Here is a 17,106-nt window from a genome sequence, read left to right on the forward strand (position 1 = left end):
CTTTTTTTTTTGGACAATGCTACTTCTTGTTTTGTTGACTGTCATGATCACTAAATCTCTCATTGATTGCACCAAAACATTTTTTCTCTATTTTGGTAATCTGATGTACTGTTTTATTAGAGTTATTTGGCAAGTCTTGTTACTCCTGCCAAGTAAAGAACAGTTCCAAGATATGCAAACTTAAAAACAAAAAAAACTTGATTAGAAGTCATTTTAGTAATTTGCATTCTGATCTGCAGATAGGAGATAAAAGTAGAATTGTAGCTCCCCCAGTGGTGAGAAGTTTGTAGTAATCAGTGCTGCACACCCTTTCAATCTCTTCCTGCCTGTTTTAAACAGCGGTAATGCGGTAATGCGTTTGGTCATTCTCAGTGCAGCCTTCTAATCCATCTCCTGCTGTTCTTTGTGGTATCTACCAAACAGATTGTATAAGCAAATAAAGATCACCATTAACAGTTAATCTGGACTAAGTAGTTACTGTGTACCAGGCACTGTACTGTTTACCATGCATTATTTCATTGCATTCTTGTACAGCTCTGAGTTAGAGGCCATTATTATTATTCCCATTTTATAGATGGAGAAACTAGGGCAAGACTAAATAACTGGTAAATGGTAGAGGCTGGATTTGAACTGAGGTCAGCTGCCCAGATTTTTAACTTCTGAGCAATTACCTCCCTAACCAGTGAAGGCCGGGTTAAAACCAAAATGATTCATAGTAAATATGCTTTTGTCTGTACTGTCATTAAGCTAAAATAAAAAGCCAGTACCTTTCCAGATTGCAGACCAACTTAGCACAACCTTTTTCATCTCTTTCTAAGAAATTTATAGTTTTATGTCTATTTTTTAAAAAATCTTCTGGAAGATTTCATAAATATGACTTGGGCTTTTATTAACCTCTTTTGCTTTTATCTTTCCGTATCTCCAACAACCTTTATAATTTTTGAGAGAGCAGCTATCTTTGTAGGCTGTCTTATACATTCACAGATGGTATTATTTTATCTGTCCTCATACCATCTGTAGCATCAACCTAGTCTGTTCCAATTGGTGTTATCTTTCATTTATGCAGGAGTGAGTTATTAAAATAAAACTTTATATTTGTATAGCATTTTGGGTAAACGTTAGGGTAAAACATTGATTTATTTTATCACAACAATCCTATGCGAAGAAAATTTAATTTTTTATTTTTTTCACCTCATCTTGATTTACTTTATATGTAGTCTTTGGAATTGAGCTGAATTGAATTCAAGAACTACTTATTGAACATATATTGTCATCCCAGAACTGTGGGAATAAAGAAATGATTCCTGTTCTCATTGAGCTTACAGCCCAGCAGAAAAGACAGAGAACTAAATACATTTACGATTTCCACTATGGAAAGACAGTAGAGGGTTGTGTGGAAAAGGATGATCGAGGATTAAATCTGGTCTGGTGAGTCTAAAAAGCCCTTTCAGAAGAAGGTTAAGTAGGAGTTTGCCAAACAAAGTGGAGCTGGTAGGTAGTAGAAAAGAGGACGAAAGTCTTCAAGGCAGAGTAAGCAGCAAATGAGGAGGCCCTGATGTCAGAAAACTTGGAGTGACCAAAACATGCAACAGGTTCAGTTTAACTGAAAGTTACAGTGAGAGGAAGAGAGTGGCAGCAGCCTGAATTGAGACTCGAGAGGTAAGCAGGAACAAGTTGTCTTCTGGGTCAATGAAGGAATCTGGATTTGCATGTAAGATTATTGGCAAGTCGTTGGATTGGTGAAAGCAGAGGTATGGTTGGAAAACCACTCAGGCTACAATGTGGAGACTGGAATAGAAGTGGATGGAGGAAAAGTTAGGAAGCTCTCTTTGTAGTCTGTGTGAGAAACAATTTTTACTTAAACTAGTGTAACGATAGTAGAGATGGAAAGAAATGGATTGATTTAAGAGGCCACCCCACCGAGAATGGAGGAAACAGTGTGTTTGTCTACAGAGCTCGGATGTGTTCTACTGTGTCATGCTGAACCAGATACCTGTTCTACATAGTAGAGTATGAGCCAGAGAAAAATGGGTTAGAAATGAAACCAAGTTAGTATGCATGTTGTAAACAGGCATAACCTCACAGAGTAGTTGGAAGGATAATAAAGAGAAAAGCTCTCAATTAATTAGGAAGCTCTCAATTTAATGGTCATCTAGGCAGGATTCTGAGGACACTGATGGTATGGTACCAACAGAACTTTGTTAGACAAACATGTATTCAGAAGGTCATGTTTCCCTTTGGCCCAAAGTGTCAGTTCATTCTTTGATTTTTTGCTTGCTTGCTCATTTGTTCATTTAAAAAAAATTTACTGAGTGCTCATCATCTACTAGGTATGCTTACTTATCTCAGTCTTTAATACATTATGGCCACCATACCTACCTTTGGCATTTATAGGTGCTAGATGGGCCACATCCCATTTAGGGCACATTTAGTCAATCAGGTTTCCATTTTAAGTTGACAGCCTCACCGTTTTCTCCCAGGTGGCCCATACTGCAACTCTGGTCTGCCCTGGTCTCCTGGTCTTATCTTCTGTACTCTCTGTTACTGCTTCCAGTCTTAGCTCAGGCTCGGTATGCCTCATCCCATTTCAGTCAAACAGGTGGTCAGTTCAGCCACCACCACCAAATCTTCTATCAAAGTGGTTGACTGAATGAATTGGTTTTTGAATGATATGATTAGTCATTTCAGTCAGACTAGAAAACTCAGTTGCCCATTGTGGACCTATTCTATTAGCCAAGGTCAAACAAGCAGTTGTAGCAAATAAATCCTGTTTCAGTGACTTAAGTACAACAAAAGTTTATTTCTTGCTAATATAAAGTCCAGCTGGTAGCAAATATGGGAGTGATGGATTTTCTGCTCCACTAACAGATCCAGGCTAAGATAGTCTTCCATGTGGCTTCCAAGATTGTTCTGAGCCCAACATCTGCTGAGGGAAGAGCAATGTGAAAGATCACACAGGGTGATTTTATGGGCCTGAGCCAGAAGTGGCTTAATTGTTCCTGGTTACATTTTATTGTCTACAACTTGGGTACAGGACCTTGCCTAATTGCAGAGGGAAACTGGAAAATGTCATCTGGGTGTTTGCCCAGGGGGAATGGAAAAGCTAAGAGGCAGTTTCTGCTGCACCTAGCTAATGACTTCCCTTGTATGGTACCTGCTCTTTGATTCAAATGATAGGGATTAGGAAGGGCCAGAGGCATGGAAGAGGAGTCCCTTACTGTTTTTCTAAGTAGCTATTGTCACGGTGCTGGGCATAAAAGTGGGAAATGTCTGTGTTCCGAGTTGCTAACATATCTTATAATTGTTACTACTCTGTTCTCACAGGGAGATAAATGCTCGACTAGATGCTGTATCTGAAGTGCTCCATTCAGAATCCAGTGTGTTTGGTCAGATAGAAAATCATCTGCGTAAACTGCCTGATATAGAGAGAGGACTCTGTAGCATTTATCACAAAAAAGTAAGTGTGATAGAAATCAGATATAGTAAAACTGATAATGTTCTTCAACATGAGGACACCAGATGGTAAAGGAAAACATCTCAGAGATTTATCTTGTTATTATTTTGTGAAATCTTGTGAATAACCTGAGAGAATTCTTAGAACATTTAATGGCACAAATTAAAGTTATTTCAATTTTTGCATTGTAAAAAGTAAAATTTGCGCATTTCTGTTAACTACAGCAACACATAGAGGTCCTTCTATTATAATGCAGGATATTCTCATATTTCATCCTCAAAATGTGGACCATCATCAAAATAGGAAATTTCTTAGACTGGCCATTTTTTAAAGAAAGATTAATTATTTGAGAGAGAGAATGAGTGCGGGCCTGCACATGCACCCCCTCCCCAGGGAGTGTGAGGTGAGGGGGGAGAGGAGAGAGAATCCAAAGCAGACTCTGCTAAACACAGAGTGGGAAGTGGGACTTGATCCCATGATCCTAAGGTCACAACCTGAGCTGAAACCAAGAATCCATCACTTAATCAACTGTGCCACTGAGGCACCCCTAAACTAGCCATTTTAAAAAAGAGATGCCTTCTTTCTTTTGACCCCAGGACAACTTCTTATTTGAGTTATCTAAAGGAAAAATCTGCTTATATATCTGTGGTGGTAATCAATATGCAAATGAGTTTGGGTATGGAAGCTAAGTAAAAAGCATTATTTTGATTTTTATCTCTTAAGCTTTGCAATTTGTCATAACAATAACAAGAGAGGATTTTCCCATGAGGCTAGCAGGAGATTTTTTTCTGCAAAGATCTTTCTGCAAAGATACAGAAACTTTGCAAATCAGAAACGAGTGGCACAATATACTCAAAGGGCATAATGGGAAAAATCCTCAGCCAAGAATACTTTGTCCAGCAAGGCTATCATTCAGAATAGGAGAGATAGTTTCCCAGATGAACAAAAACTAAAAGGAGTTCATGGCCACTAAACCAGCATTGTAAGAAATATTAAAGGGAAAGTTGAGTGTAAAGAAGAGACCAAAGATAAAGTATAAAGGTAGGAAATCCAAAAGCAGTAAAAATGAATATTTCTGTAAAAAATCAGTAAAGGAACTCACACAAAAAGGATATAAATTATAATAACATATACCTAAAACATGGGGAGAAGAGGAGAAAAGAATGGGTTCAAACTTAAACAACCATCAACTTAATAGAGACTGCTACGTGCAGAAGAGGTTATATACAAACCCAGTGGTAACCATATATCAAAAATCACTGGTAGAGTAAAGAATAAAGAGAAAGACTTGTAAAGAATAAATGTATCACCAAAGAAAATCAATAAAACATGAAAGAGAGAAAGACAAGAAAGGATCAGAGAAAGTCTTCAGAAACAACCACAAAACAAGTAATAAAATGGCAATAAATACATATCTGTCAGTAATTATTTTGAATATAAATGGACTAAATAAACAAAAGACATAGGGTGACAGAATGAATTAAAAAAAAAAAAAAAACAAGACCCATCTATACGCTGCCTGCAAGAGACTCAGCTAATATCACCCTTAATGGAGAAAAACTAAGAATAAAATAAGGAATAAGACAAGGATGTCCACTCTCATCGCATTTATTCACCATAGTACTGGACGTCCTAGCGACAACAGTCAGACAAGGGAAAGAAATAAAATGCATCCAAAATGGTAAGGAAAAAGTAAAACTTTAACTATTTGCAGATGACATGATACTCCATAGGGAAAATCCAAAAGACTCTACCAAAAAACTTCTAGAACTGATAAACTGAGTCAAGTCCCATGATAAAAAATCAGTGTACAGAAATCTGTTGCATTTGTGTATATCAATAATGAGGCAGAAGAAAGAGAAATTAAGAAAACAATCCCATTTACAATTGCACCAAAAATAAATAATATGACACCAAGAAATAAACCTAACCAAAGATGTGAAACACCTATACTCACCTATACTCTGAAAACTAAGAAACACTGATGAAATGTCCATCGACTGATGAATTGGTAAAGAAGATGTGATACACACACACACACACACACACACACAAAATGGAGGTGTGTGTGTGTATGTGAGAGAAAGAGACAGTGGAATATTAGTCGGCCATAAAAATGAACAAAATCTTGTCATTTGTTATGTTGTTGATGGTGCTTTAGAGAATATTATGCTAAATGAGTAAAGTCAGAAAAGACAAATACCAGATGATTTCACTCATGTAGAATTTAGGAAGCAAAACAAATGAACATAGGGGAAAACAAAAGAATGAGCGAACCATGAAAGATTTTTTTTTTTTTAAGATTTTATTTATTTATGTGACAGAAAGAGATCACAAGTAGGCAGAGAGGCAGGCAGAGAGAGAGGAGGAAGTAGGCTCCCTGCTGAGCAGAGAGACCGAGGCGGGGCTCTATCCCAATCATGACCTGAGCCGAAGGCAGAGGCCTTAACCCACTAAGCCACCCAGGCGCCCCAAAAGACTTTTTAAAATATATATATATTTATTTATTTGAGAGAGAGCGAGCACAAGTGGTTTGCCAGGGGCAAAGGGAGAGGGAAGAGGCAGACTCTCCGCTGAGCACAGAGCTTGATGTGGGACTTGATCCCAGAACCCTGAGTTCATGACCTGGGTTGAAGGCAGACACTCAAGTGAATGAGCCATGCAGGTGCATCAGGGAGACTCTTAATTATAGAGAGCAAACTATTGTTTATGAAAGAGGAGGTGGGTGGAGGGAATGGGTGATAGAGATGAAGGAATACACTTGTGATGAGTACTGGGTATTGTGTATAGGTATTGAGTCACTGAATTGTGTACCCAAAGCTGGTAGTACATTGTATGTTTACAAGCTGGGGTTTAAATGAAAGCTTAAAAAAAAAAAAAGATGAGAGATATATTGGAATATTACAAAATGGAGTATTACTGAGCCCTGAAAAGAAAGAGATCTTGGCGTTTTTGACAACATGTGTAGACCTAGAAGGTATAATGCTCAGTGGAATGAATCAGAGAAAGACAGATACCATATGATTCCACTTAGACATGGAATACAACAAACAAATAGGAGCAAATCAATAAGGAAAGTGTGGTGTATATATACAGTATTATTCAGCTATAAAAATAAAAAAGTATGAGATCTTGCCATTTGCAAGACATCAGTGGACCCAAAGTGTATTATGCAATTGCAGGGTCATAGGGTAGTGCACTACTGGGTATTTACCCCAAAGATACAGATGTAGTGAAAAGAAGGGCCATCTACACCAATGTTCATAGCAGCAGTGGCCACAGTCACCACACTATGGAAAGAGCCAAGATGCCCTTCAACGGACAAATGGATAAAGAAGATATGGTCCATATATACAATGGAATATTATGCCTCCATCAGAAAGGATGAATACCCAACTTTTGTATCAACATGGATGGGACTGGAGGAGATTATGCTGAGTGAAATAAGTCAAGCAGAGAGAGTCAATTATCATATGGTTTCACTTACTTGTGGAGCATAAGGAATAACATGGAGGACATTAGGAGAAGGAAAGGAAAAGCAAATTGGGGGAAATTGGAGGGGGAGACAAACCATGAGAGATCGTACACCCTGAGAAACAAACTGAGGGTTTTGAAGGAGAGTGGGGTGGGGGGGTATTAAGGAGGGCACGTATTGCATGGAACTCTGGGTGTGGTGCATAAACAATGAATCTTGGAACAGTGAAAAAATAAAATAAAAAAAAGAAATTTTAAAAAGTGTATTATACTATGTGAAATAAGTCAGTCTGAGAAAAGTAAAGCAAATGAACAAACAAAAAAAGCAGAATCAGACATGTGAAAAGAGAACAAACTGATGGTTGCCGGAAGGAAGAAGGTGGGGGGATGGACAAAATGGATAAAAGGGAGTGAGAGGTGCATGCTTCCTGTTATGGGAATAAAATGTACTGCATAGGGAATACAGTAACTAATATTGTAATGACATCGTGACAGATGGTTGCTTCCCTTATGGTGAGTGAGCATGATGTAGAGAGTTGTCAAATTGCTATATTATACACCTGAAACTAATGTAACAATGTGTGTCAACTCAAAAATTAAAATTAAAAAATAAAACTTCCAACAACAACAAAAACACAGATGACAGTAATTGAAGACAACACCAAGAAATGGAAAGACAGTCTATGCTTCAGTATTTGAAAGAACAAATATTGTTCAAATGTCTTTACTACCCTGAGCAATCTACAAATTTAATGGAATCCCATCAAAGTACCAACAGGTTTTTATTCACAGAACTAGAACAAATAACCCTAAAATCTGTGTGGAACCTCAGAAAACCTGAAGTAGCTAAAGCAATCTTAAAAAAAAGAAAAGTAAAGCTGGATGCATCACAATTCTGAATTTTAAGTTTTATTACAAAGCTGTAGAATCAAAATAGTATGGTACTGGCATAAAAATAGATGCATAGATCAATGGAACAGAAGAGAAAATACCGAAACAAACCCACAATTAAATGGTCACTGAACCTTCAACAAACCAGGAAAGAATATCCGATGGGAAAAAGACAATATTGGAGTGCCTGGGTGGCACAGTTGGATAAGTGTCTAAGTCTTGGTTTCGCCTCAGGTCATGAACTCATGGGTCCTGAGATCAAGCCAGGGTTATCAGGCTCTTCACTCAGTGGGGAGTCTGCTTAAGATTCTGTCCTTCTCCCTCTGCTCCTACCCCCACTTGCACTCACTCACTCTTAGAAATAAATACAAAAATCTTAAAAAAAGAAAAAGAAAAAGAAAAAGAAATTGGACCACTTTCTTATAGCATACACAGAAATAAGTTCAAAATGGATTAAAGACCTAAATATGAGACCTGAAGCCATAAAAATCCTAGAAGAGTACACGGGCAATAACTTTTTTTGACATCAGCTGTAGCAACGTCTTTCTAGATAATGTTTCCTGAGGCAAGGGAAATAAAAGCAAAAATAAATGATTGGGACTACATCAAAGTAAAAAGCTTCTGCACAGTGCAGGAAACAGTTAACAAAACTAAAAGGCAACCATTGGAGTAGGAGAAGATAAATGACATATCCGATAAAGGGTTAATATTGAAAATATGTAAAGAATTATATAGCTCAATACCTAAAACCCAAATAATGCAATTAAAAAGTAGGCAGAAGACATCAACAGACATTTCTCCAAAGAAGACATCCAGATGGCTAACAGACACATGAAAAGATGCTCATTATCACTTATCAGGGACATGCAAATCAAAACTACAGTAAATATTACATCATACCTGTGAGAATGGATAAAATCAATAATATGAGAAACAACAGGTGTCAGCAAGGATGTGGAGAAAAAGGAACCCTCTTACACTTTTGAAGCAAATGCAAAGTGATACAACCATTGTGAAAAACACTTTGGGGATCCCTCAGAAAGTTAAAACCACCCTATGATCCAGCAGTTGTACTACTGGGTATGTACCCAAAGAATACAAGAATGCTAATTCAAAGGGATACATAGACCCTTTTGTCTGGTCTGTTACAGCATTATTTATGATAGCCAAATTATGGAAACAGCCCAGGTGTCTGTCGATTGATGAATGGATAAGGAAAAGGTGGTGTATGTATATACATACATATGTACACACACACACACACACACACACACACACACACACAGTGGAATTCAGCCATAAAAAATAATGAAATCTTATCATTTGCTATGACATGGATGAAGCAAAAGATTATAATACTAAGCGAAATAAGTGAGGAAAACAAATACCATGATTTCACTCAGGTGGAATTTAAGAAACAAAACAGGGGCACCTGGGTGGCTCAGTGGGTTAAAGCCTCTGCCTTCGGCTCCGGTCATGATCCCAGGATCCTGGGATCGAGCCCCGCATCGGGCTCTCTGCTCAGCAGGGAGCCTGCTTCCTATTCTTTCTCTCTGCCTACTTGTGATCTCTGTCTGTCAAATAAATAAATAAAATCTTAAAAAAAAAAAAAAGAAACAAAACAAATAAGCAAAGGGAAAAAATAAGAGAGACACAGATCAAGAAACAGACTCCTAACTATACAGAACAAACTGATGGTTACCAGAGGGGAATTGGGTAGGGGGAAGGGTGAAATAGATGCTTGGGATTCAGGAGTATACTTGTCGTGATGAGCACTGGGTGATATATGGAATCGTTAAACTCAATATTGTATTCCTGAAACTAATGTAACACTTTCTGTTAAGTATACTGGCATTAAAATAAAAGCTTAATTAAAAGTAAATAAGTTAATGCCAATTAAATGAAAAAAAAAACTAAGAGATTTTTCACACTTACAGAAATAATTTATCTTCAAAATATGCTTAGAATTAACCAAAATCAATTAGGTATATTTATATTGTTGATAAGCTTTCTATAGTGTTTTACTGTTGTGTGGGAGTCATTCACATACGTTAGACACTTTGTCCCTTGTAAAAAAAACTTTATGGAATTGAGGAGATACTGTGTTTCTTACCTTCTCACTAAGGGAAGGCTCTATCTCTCTATATAATGCTACCACAGCTTGCATTACTGTGGATAAAATGATGATGCTGAGAAGAGAGATAGTAGCTTGTTAGTCAGGGACAGAATTGGTATTTATACCAGGGTCCTTGACTGGGTTTTTAGTGGATGGATACACTTTGGACATGATCATTTTTGATGTAGTAGTTTTGACTACCATTGTATTTTTTTCCTGGTTATCCTGACATGAGCCATCTTTATTTTCTGCCCAAATGTAAATCCTTGCCAATGTCATAATTTTATTATAGAACAATTTTTATGTGCCCACATTTTAGTTGTGACCAATTTTTCATTAGTCTTTACCTTTTTTAGTCCTTTCTCCCACAAAGTTTTACTGGAACGATAAGTACTGCTTCTGAGAATACTTGCAGTGCCCAAGAGGACTTATGTAACTGCTCCATATGCTTCAGCTAAATTTGAAAACAAAGAATAAGCCAGAACTGGGAAACACTAATCCCTCGGGAAGAATGCATGAGTTGGTTACGGGGTCAGTGAAGTCTTCTGTACTGCTAGTTGGTGCCCTTGTGGTGTTGCTTTGCTGGCGGAAACAGAGCTTGTGCTTATACTATACCACCCTGTTACCTGTGGTCCCACGTACCCGCCATCAACAGCAATCTAGAAGCAGCTAGTCATCTTCTGATATACTGTCAGAAGGTCAGTAATAGCCTAATTCTCTGTCACAGTTCCGGCAACATTTGCCTCACTTCATCTCATCACTAGGCATTTTATCATTGCACATCATCATATGAAGGGTGAGTACAGTATAATGTATTTTGACAGGGAGAAAGAGAGACTACATTCATATAACTTTTATTACAGTATATCATTATAATTGCTCTCCTTGATTATTAGTTATTGTGCACCTCTTACTGTGCCTAGTTTATCAGTTAAACTCTGTCATAGGTGTATGTGTATATGAAAAAGCACCTGTGGGGTTAGGTACTATCTGTGGTTTCAGATACCCATTAGGGGTCTTGGGACATATCCCCCATAGATAAGGGGGGACTAATGTAGTTGAAAGTTTTATGGTTGACACTTCTGAGGTTACAAAATGGATGTCAAACCATTCATTAGCGGGTATCATTGGTCTAGGACCTTACAATCAGTGCTTATTACCCTTCATCAAGGAATAGGTCTCCAAGCAGTCTTCATTGCTTGAAAGTTTTCACTGAAAGTTATTAAAGATTTTTGTTTTTCTCAAGAAAAAAATAGGGACAAAGCTGAGAAAATTATTAATTGCTAAAAGAGCTGAGTCAAAGTACTCGTGGCGTCCACAGAAGCATCTTTCCATGGCGCTATGACTTCTATCAGGCTTCGCTTCCTTTCATTAAAATTTGCTTTGGTGTTTTCTTTTTTCTTTTTTTTTTTTTTTTAAAGATTTTATTTATTTATTTGACAGACAGAGATCACAAGTAGGCAGAGAGGCAGGCAGAGAGAGAGAGAGAGGGAAGCAGGCTCCCTGCTGAGCAGAGAGCCCGATGCGGGGCTCAATCCCAGGACCCTGGGATGGAGCTGAAGGCAGCGGCTTAACCCACTGAGCCACCCAGGCGCCCCTGCTTTGGTGTTTTCAATCCATAAGGTTGTGTATTTACAAAGGTTTAAAAACTGGTGAAAGTCAGAATCTAATTCTTTTTTTAAATTGAGATATAATTGACATGGAGCATTGTATGTATGTATGTCTGTATTGTGATATACCACATAATCAATGGTTTGATCTATGTATATACTGAGAAATAATCCCAATAGGTCTAATTAACATTCATCACTACGTAAAGCCTTCCTTTTCTTATGATGAGAACTTTTAAGATCTGCTCTGTTAGCAGTATCCAGACAATGGTGCGGTTTTATTAACTGTGGTTACCATGCTATACATTAAATCTCTGGGACTTATTTATTTTATAATTGGAAGTTTGTACCTGTTGATCATCTTCAACCGCTTCATCCACTTGCCCTCCTTGGCCCATCTCTGGCAACCACACATCTATTCTCTGCATCTATGGGTTTGTCTTTTTTTTTAACTTTTTTTTTTTTCGATTTTATATACAATTAAAATTATATGGTATAGAATTGAATTCATTTTTAAAAGTAACTAAGAATGCCTTTTGTTTTAGAGTTTCAAATTGTACTTTAGTGAAGGAACTTATGACTCACACAGAAGTTTTTCCTTATTGCTGCTTTAATGTTTATACAAGTGTGCCTGAAGATTGATTTGAAAAGTGAGGATTAGAAATGACTTGGTAACAGACCAACTTGAGGAAGTCTAAATGCTTTCAACCAAATTTTTATAGATTAGTTAGTTGGCTCTTGGAACACACCGTCAAACACATGTCTGTTCTTTATCATTAATTTACTCTAAATAAGCTTCTGCTGTATGCACCAAATGGTGAGTGATATCCTGGGTATGGACTGTGCCAATTATGTAAAATTCATAAAATGGTTAAGAACACTGTTTGGATGTTGTGGAAGTGGTAAGCCTAGGCCATATGGCTGTGTGGAAAGTGCCGCGAAATAGTCACAAATAGGTATTCTCATGTCGATAATAATAGAAGATACCAAGAAGCCCAACTCTGAAACAAAACAAACATTTCTTTATTAGTAAAAGTATTTTACTAATACATGTGTATACATAGTTACATACATGCATATTTATATATATAAAATTAGTATCTTATAGTAAAACTTCACATCCAAGTCTTAGAGAGAACAGTGTTAGTCTTAGAAACCCATATTAACTTTGCTCAAGAACTATTTTGTAAGAAAATGATACATAAGTGCTAAGATGGGTGAGTACATTTAAAGGATTATAGCACTTAGTAAATGTTAGAGGAGACTGTTTCCAGAATTTTGTAGGCGAGAATAATTTCTTGGCCAGACTGGTATAAGCCTAGAGCCACCTTCTCAGTATGGAACCCAGGCTGGAGTTCTTCCAGTCCCATGATGACCTGTTTCCACACTTACGAATGTGTTCTACAGCTCTTCCCCAGAGAAGCTTGCTGTTGGAAATGGGGTTGACTCCAGGAGCTACTACTTCATCCTTCTCTTTAGCTTTCTAGCAGCTCTACTCAGTTTTTTTGTTTAAGAAACTAGAAAGCAACCTGCCTTGGGCACTTAAAACTTGATTACAAAGCACTTTGTTTTTCATTTTGCTTCTGTTGCTGACTTAAATTTTTTATCTGAGGGTGAAAAATCAAACCCTTTTTGGTTTCTCATTATAAGACATTATTATTCAAAAATCGTATTGAAATGTTTACTCTTATTTCTTCACTTCTATTAGAATGTGTGTATTTAATAGTTAACTATTGACAGTTGGCCAAAAAACTTCTGGGCTCCACAATACAAAAATCCAGCTTCCTATATGTATCTTTCCTATCATACAGTGGCCTTTCTGGGGAAGAGATATTTTATGATACACTTCAAATTCAACTTTTATTCAGTTGGACCTAACTTACTTTTTTTTGCATAATTTACTTCATTCTTTTTAGTTAACTCTTTCTAAATATGCCCTTAGCATTAATTCATTTTATATATGCTATTTATTTTTTATTTTATTTTTTCTTAAAGATTTTACTTATTTATTTGCGAGAGGGAGCATGGAGGGAGAAGTAGAATACCCACTGAGCAGAGAGCCAGGTGTGGGATTCAATCCTGTGATCCTAAGATCATGATCTGAGGCCACCTAAGTACCCCTAAATGACTGAGCACCTAGGTACCCCTTTGTATACTACTTTTTTTTTTTTTTTTAAAGATTTTATTTATTTATTTGACAGACAGAGATCACAAGTAGGCAGAGAGGCAGGCGGCGGGGTGGGGGAAGCAGGCTCCCTGCTGAGCAGAGAGCCTGACGTGGGGCCTGATCCCAGGACCCTGGGATCATGACCCGAGCCAAAGGCAGAGGCTTCAATTCACTGAGCCACTCAGGCACCCCTGTATACTATTTATTATGTCTACTTATCATTAACTCAAAATACTTATTTTCATCAAATATTCTATTTCATTTTACTTGGTCAAACCTGAACTGATTGCCCTCTATACTAGTTGTATAGCTATTTTCTTTGATTTATTTCTCTTGAATTGAATCTTTGGTTCAATCTTTCTGAATTCTGTGTTTTCCTTTTGGTTTATTACTTCATTCTAATACAGTGCATTTTCTAGAAGCATCCTGAGAAAGGGTATTGGAAGTACAGCTGTCCTCAACTCCCTTTAACAGTGCAGGAGTTAGGGGCATTGACCCTTATACAGTAGAAAATCTATGTATAACTTTTGACTCACCCAAAACTACTAATACCCTGCTGCTGACCTGAAGTTTAATGATAGTCGATTAACATGTTTTATATGAGATAGAGCAAGAGAGCATGATCAGCAGGGAGGGGAAGAAGGCTTTTCATAGCTCTTCAGTTGAGCAGGGACCCCAACACAGGGCTTGATCCCAGGACCCTGGGGTTATGACCTGAGCTGAAGGCAGATGTTTAATTGAACTGAGCCACCCAGAAGCGACCAAGTTTCTGGGAAATTTTCCTGAGTTAGTTGTTGGTTCTTTCTTTTTTGTAGTTCTTTCATTCGAATTGATTGAATTCTGTTCTCTGAGTGTTCCTTTAAAAAAAAAAAAAGGGTATCCTGTTCTTGTTTCATGGTTTCATTATTCTCTAACTGAGTATATTGTTTTTTTTAAGTTTATATATTTATTTTTAATGTTTTTATTTAAATTCAATTAATTAACATATAATGTATTTTTTTTAGTTTCAGAAGTAGAGTTCAGTGATTCATCAGTCTTACACAATACCCAGTGTTCATTACATCACTTGCCCTCCTTAAAGTCCATCACCCATTTATCCCATCACCCCACTCCCCTCCCCTCCAGGAACCCTAAGTTTCCTATGATTAAGAATCTCTTATGGTTTGTCTCCCTCTTTGATTTTTGTCTTTTTTTAAAAATTTTCCCTCCCTTCCCTTGTAGTCCTATTTTATTTCTTAAAGTCCACATAAGAGTGAGATAATATAATTGTCTTTTCTGTGATTGACTTATTTCACTTAGCATAATACCCTCTAGTTCGATCCACATTCTTGCAAGTGACAAGATATCATTTCTTTGATGGCTGAATAGTATTCCGTTGTATCTGTATACCACATCTTCTTTATCCATTCACCTTTTGATGGGCATCTGGACTCCTTGCATAGTTTGGCCATTGTGAACATTGCTGCTATAAACATTGAGGTGCAGGTGCCCTGTCCGTTCACTGCATTTGTATCATTGGGGTAAAGACTGAGTAGTGCAATTGCTGGATATAGGGTAGGCCTATTTTCAACTTTCTTGAGGAACCTTCATACTGTTTTTCCAGAGTGGCTTCATAAGCTTGCATTCCCACCAAGAGTAATACTGAGTTTTTTTTAAAGACCCTTTCTTCTACATATATAGGCTGTATTCCCTCTAGTATTTATTGATTGATTTTTTAAAAATTTCATGGTAGAATTTTTCATCAGATGTCTGATCATTTTTAAAGAGTGGAAAGCTGAAATGCTGATAAGAAGGTCTCTAGATGAATATGGCTTGCAAAATATGAGGTGAATTGTACAGTGTACTAGCTGATACATTTTAGGGGTGAATTCCTGCTTTAGTATATTCAAAATTTTCCTCTTGGGCCTGTGAGATTCCCCAAGGACTCTTTTAGCCTCCTGGATGGCTAACAATGTTCTGGGAGCTAGATGGAGGCAACTGGGAGTCTCTGTTTTCTCTTATTTTAATCCCTTGCTTTTGGTGGTATTCTCATTTTTCAGTGTGCCTGAAGATGGTTCGGGTACTCTGTGTTTTTCCTTCTCCAGAGGATAAAATTAGTCTTTTGTTGGATAGGAAAATAGTGGCTGCTCAGTGGCATGGATAGAATATTGAGGGATAATTGCTTCTTAATTAATTTGTAACCAGTCTGTTCTACCCACCCACCCACCCCCAGCTTCCACTTCCAAAGATAATTTTTGTCACTAGTTTTTGAGTCTTTTAGGATTCTTGGTGTAACTCAGGTTGGGTCCTAGTTTTCCTCATAGCCAGCTTAAAATAGTATTTTGGATCTTCTAATTCAGTTACCCCTCATCCATTTACTTTATAGTTTCCAAGATGTTGTTACTATTGTCTTGTCTTGTTATTCTTGAGGTTTTACGCCTTTTTAAACAATCTTGTACTGTAGTTTCAAGATAGTGTGAAGTTAGATGTACATGTTCAGCTTATTCTCTTTATCAGATATTCCAAAAGTAAAAATTATTTGTGATCATGTTTAAAAATTGCAAACCTGTGTATAAAGGTATGAAATAAAGAATAAAACATTTTCCTCTGCTTTTCCCCAGAGTACACACCACCCAGAGGTAACTAAAATTAACATGTGTGCCCTTCCAGATACTTTTTATTTATATTTTTATTTATGTGGAACAATGCATTTAATATGAAGAAGCAAAAATGAGATTTTACTGTATAAATACACATATGGTATATAGTATAAACATATGCTATGTGTATTTATTATGTGTTGAAATTATGAAGTTCTGTGTGATCTGTACATCAGTATATATATATATATATATATATATATATATATACAGATGTCTTAAATTTTAGCTGTTTAATACTATCACATTGTATGAGCTTTTCCTAATAAGATAATAAGAGCCCAGTTGTTAAGATACTTGTTTCCTATTCATCTTTTTAATATTATTACCAGTAGTGCTACTATAAACATTCAGATACACATACTTTTTTACTACTTGCTATAGCTTTTGTTTAATTTTTAAGATGGAATTATTTAGTCAAAAAGCCATATGCACTTTACCTTCAAATAGGTTATGCCTCTACTAATTGTATAAAAAAGTGTTTTTTTAATACCCTGTGTGACTTGGCTATTACCAGGTTTTTAAATCTTTGGCATTCTGTTAAATGACAAATGCTATCTTATCATTTTAATTTGCTTGATCTAATTATGTGGGAGGATAATTGTGCTTATTGGACATTTTTTTTTTAATGAGCTGCATATTCAGTTCACTTAGCCATTATTCTTTGGGTTATTTATCTTTTCCAGGTCAATTTGTAAGAAGAGCTAATTATATGGGAAGAATTTTGCCATTTATTCCTCAAATGTCTTGCAGTT

General features: G+C 36.8%; 1 protein-coding gene across 1 annotated transcript in view; it reads left to right on the forward strand.

The window, feature by feature from the left end:
- MSH3 (mutS homolog 3) overlaps positions 1 to 17,106 on the forward strand; it is a 198,228-nt gene that overhangs the window by 97,992 nt on the left and 83,130 nt on the right. The window contains 1 exon segment of the mRNA XM_059175350.1: positions 3,325 to 3,457. Coding sequence (XP_059031333.1) covers positions 3,325 to 3,457 — 133 coding nt within the window.

Source organism: Mustela lutreola, chromosome 5, assembly GCF_030435805.1.
Source record: "Mustela lutreola isolate mMusLut2 chromosome 5, mMusLut2.pri, whole genome shotgun sequence".
In the NCBI taxonomy this organism is placed as follows: domain Eukaryota; kingdom Metazoa; phylum Chordata; class Mammalia; order Carnivora; family Mustelidae; genus Mustela; species Mustela lutreola.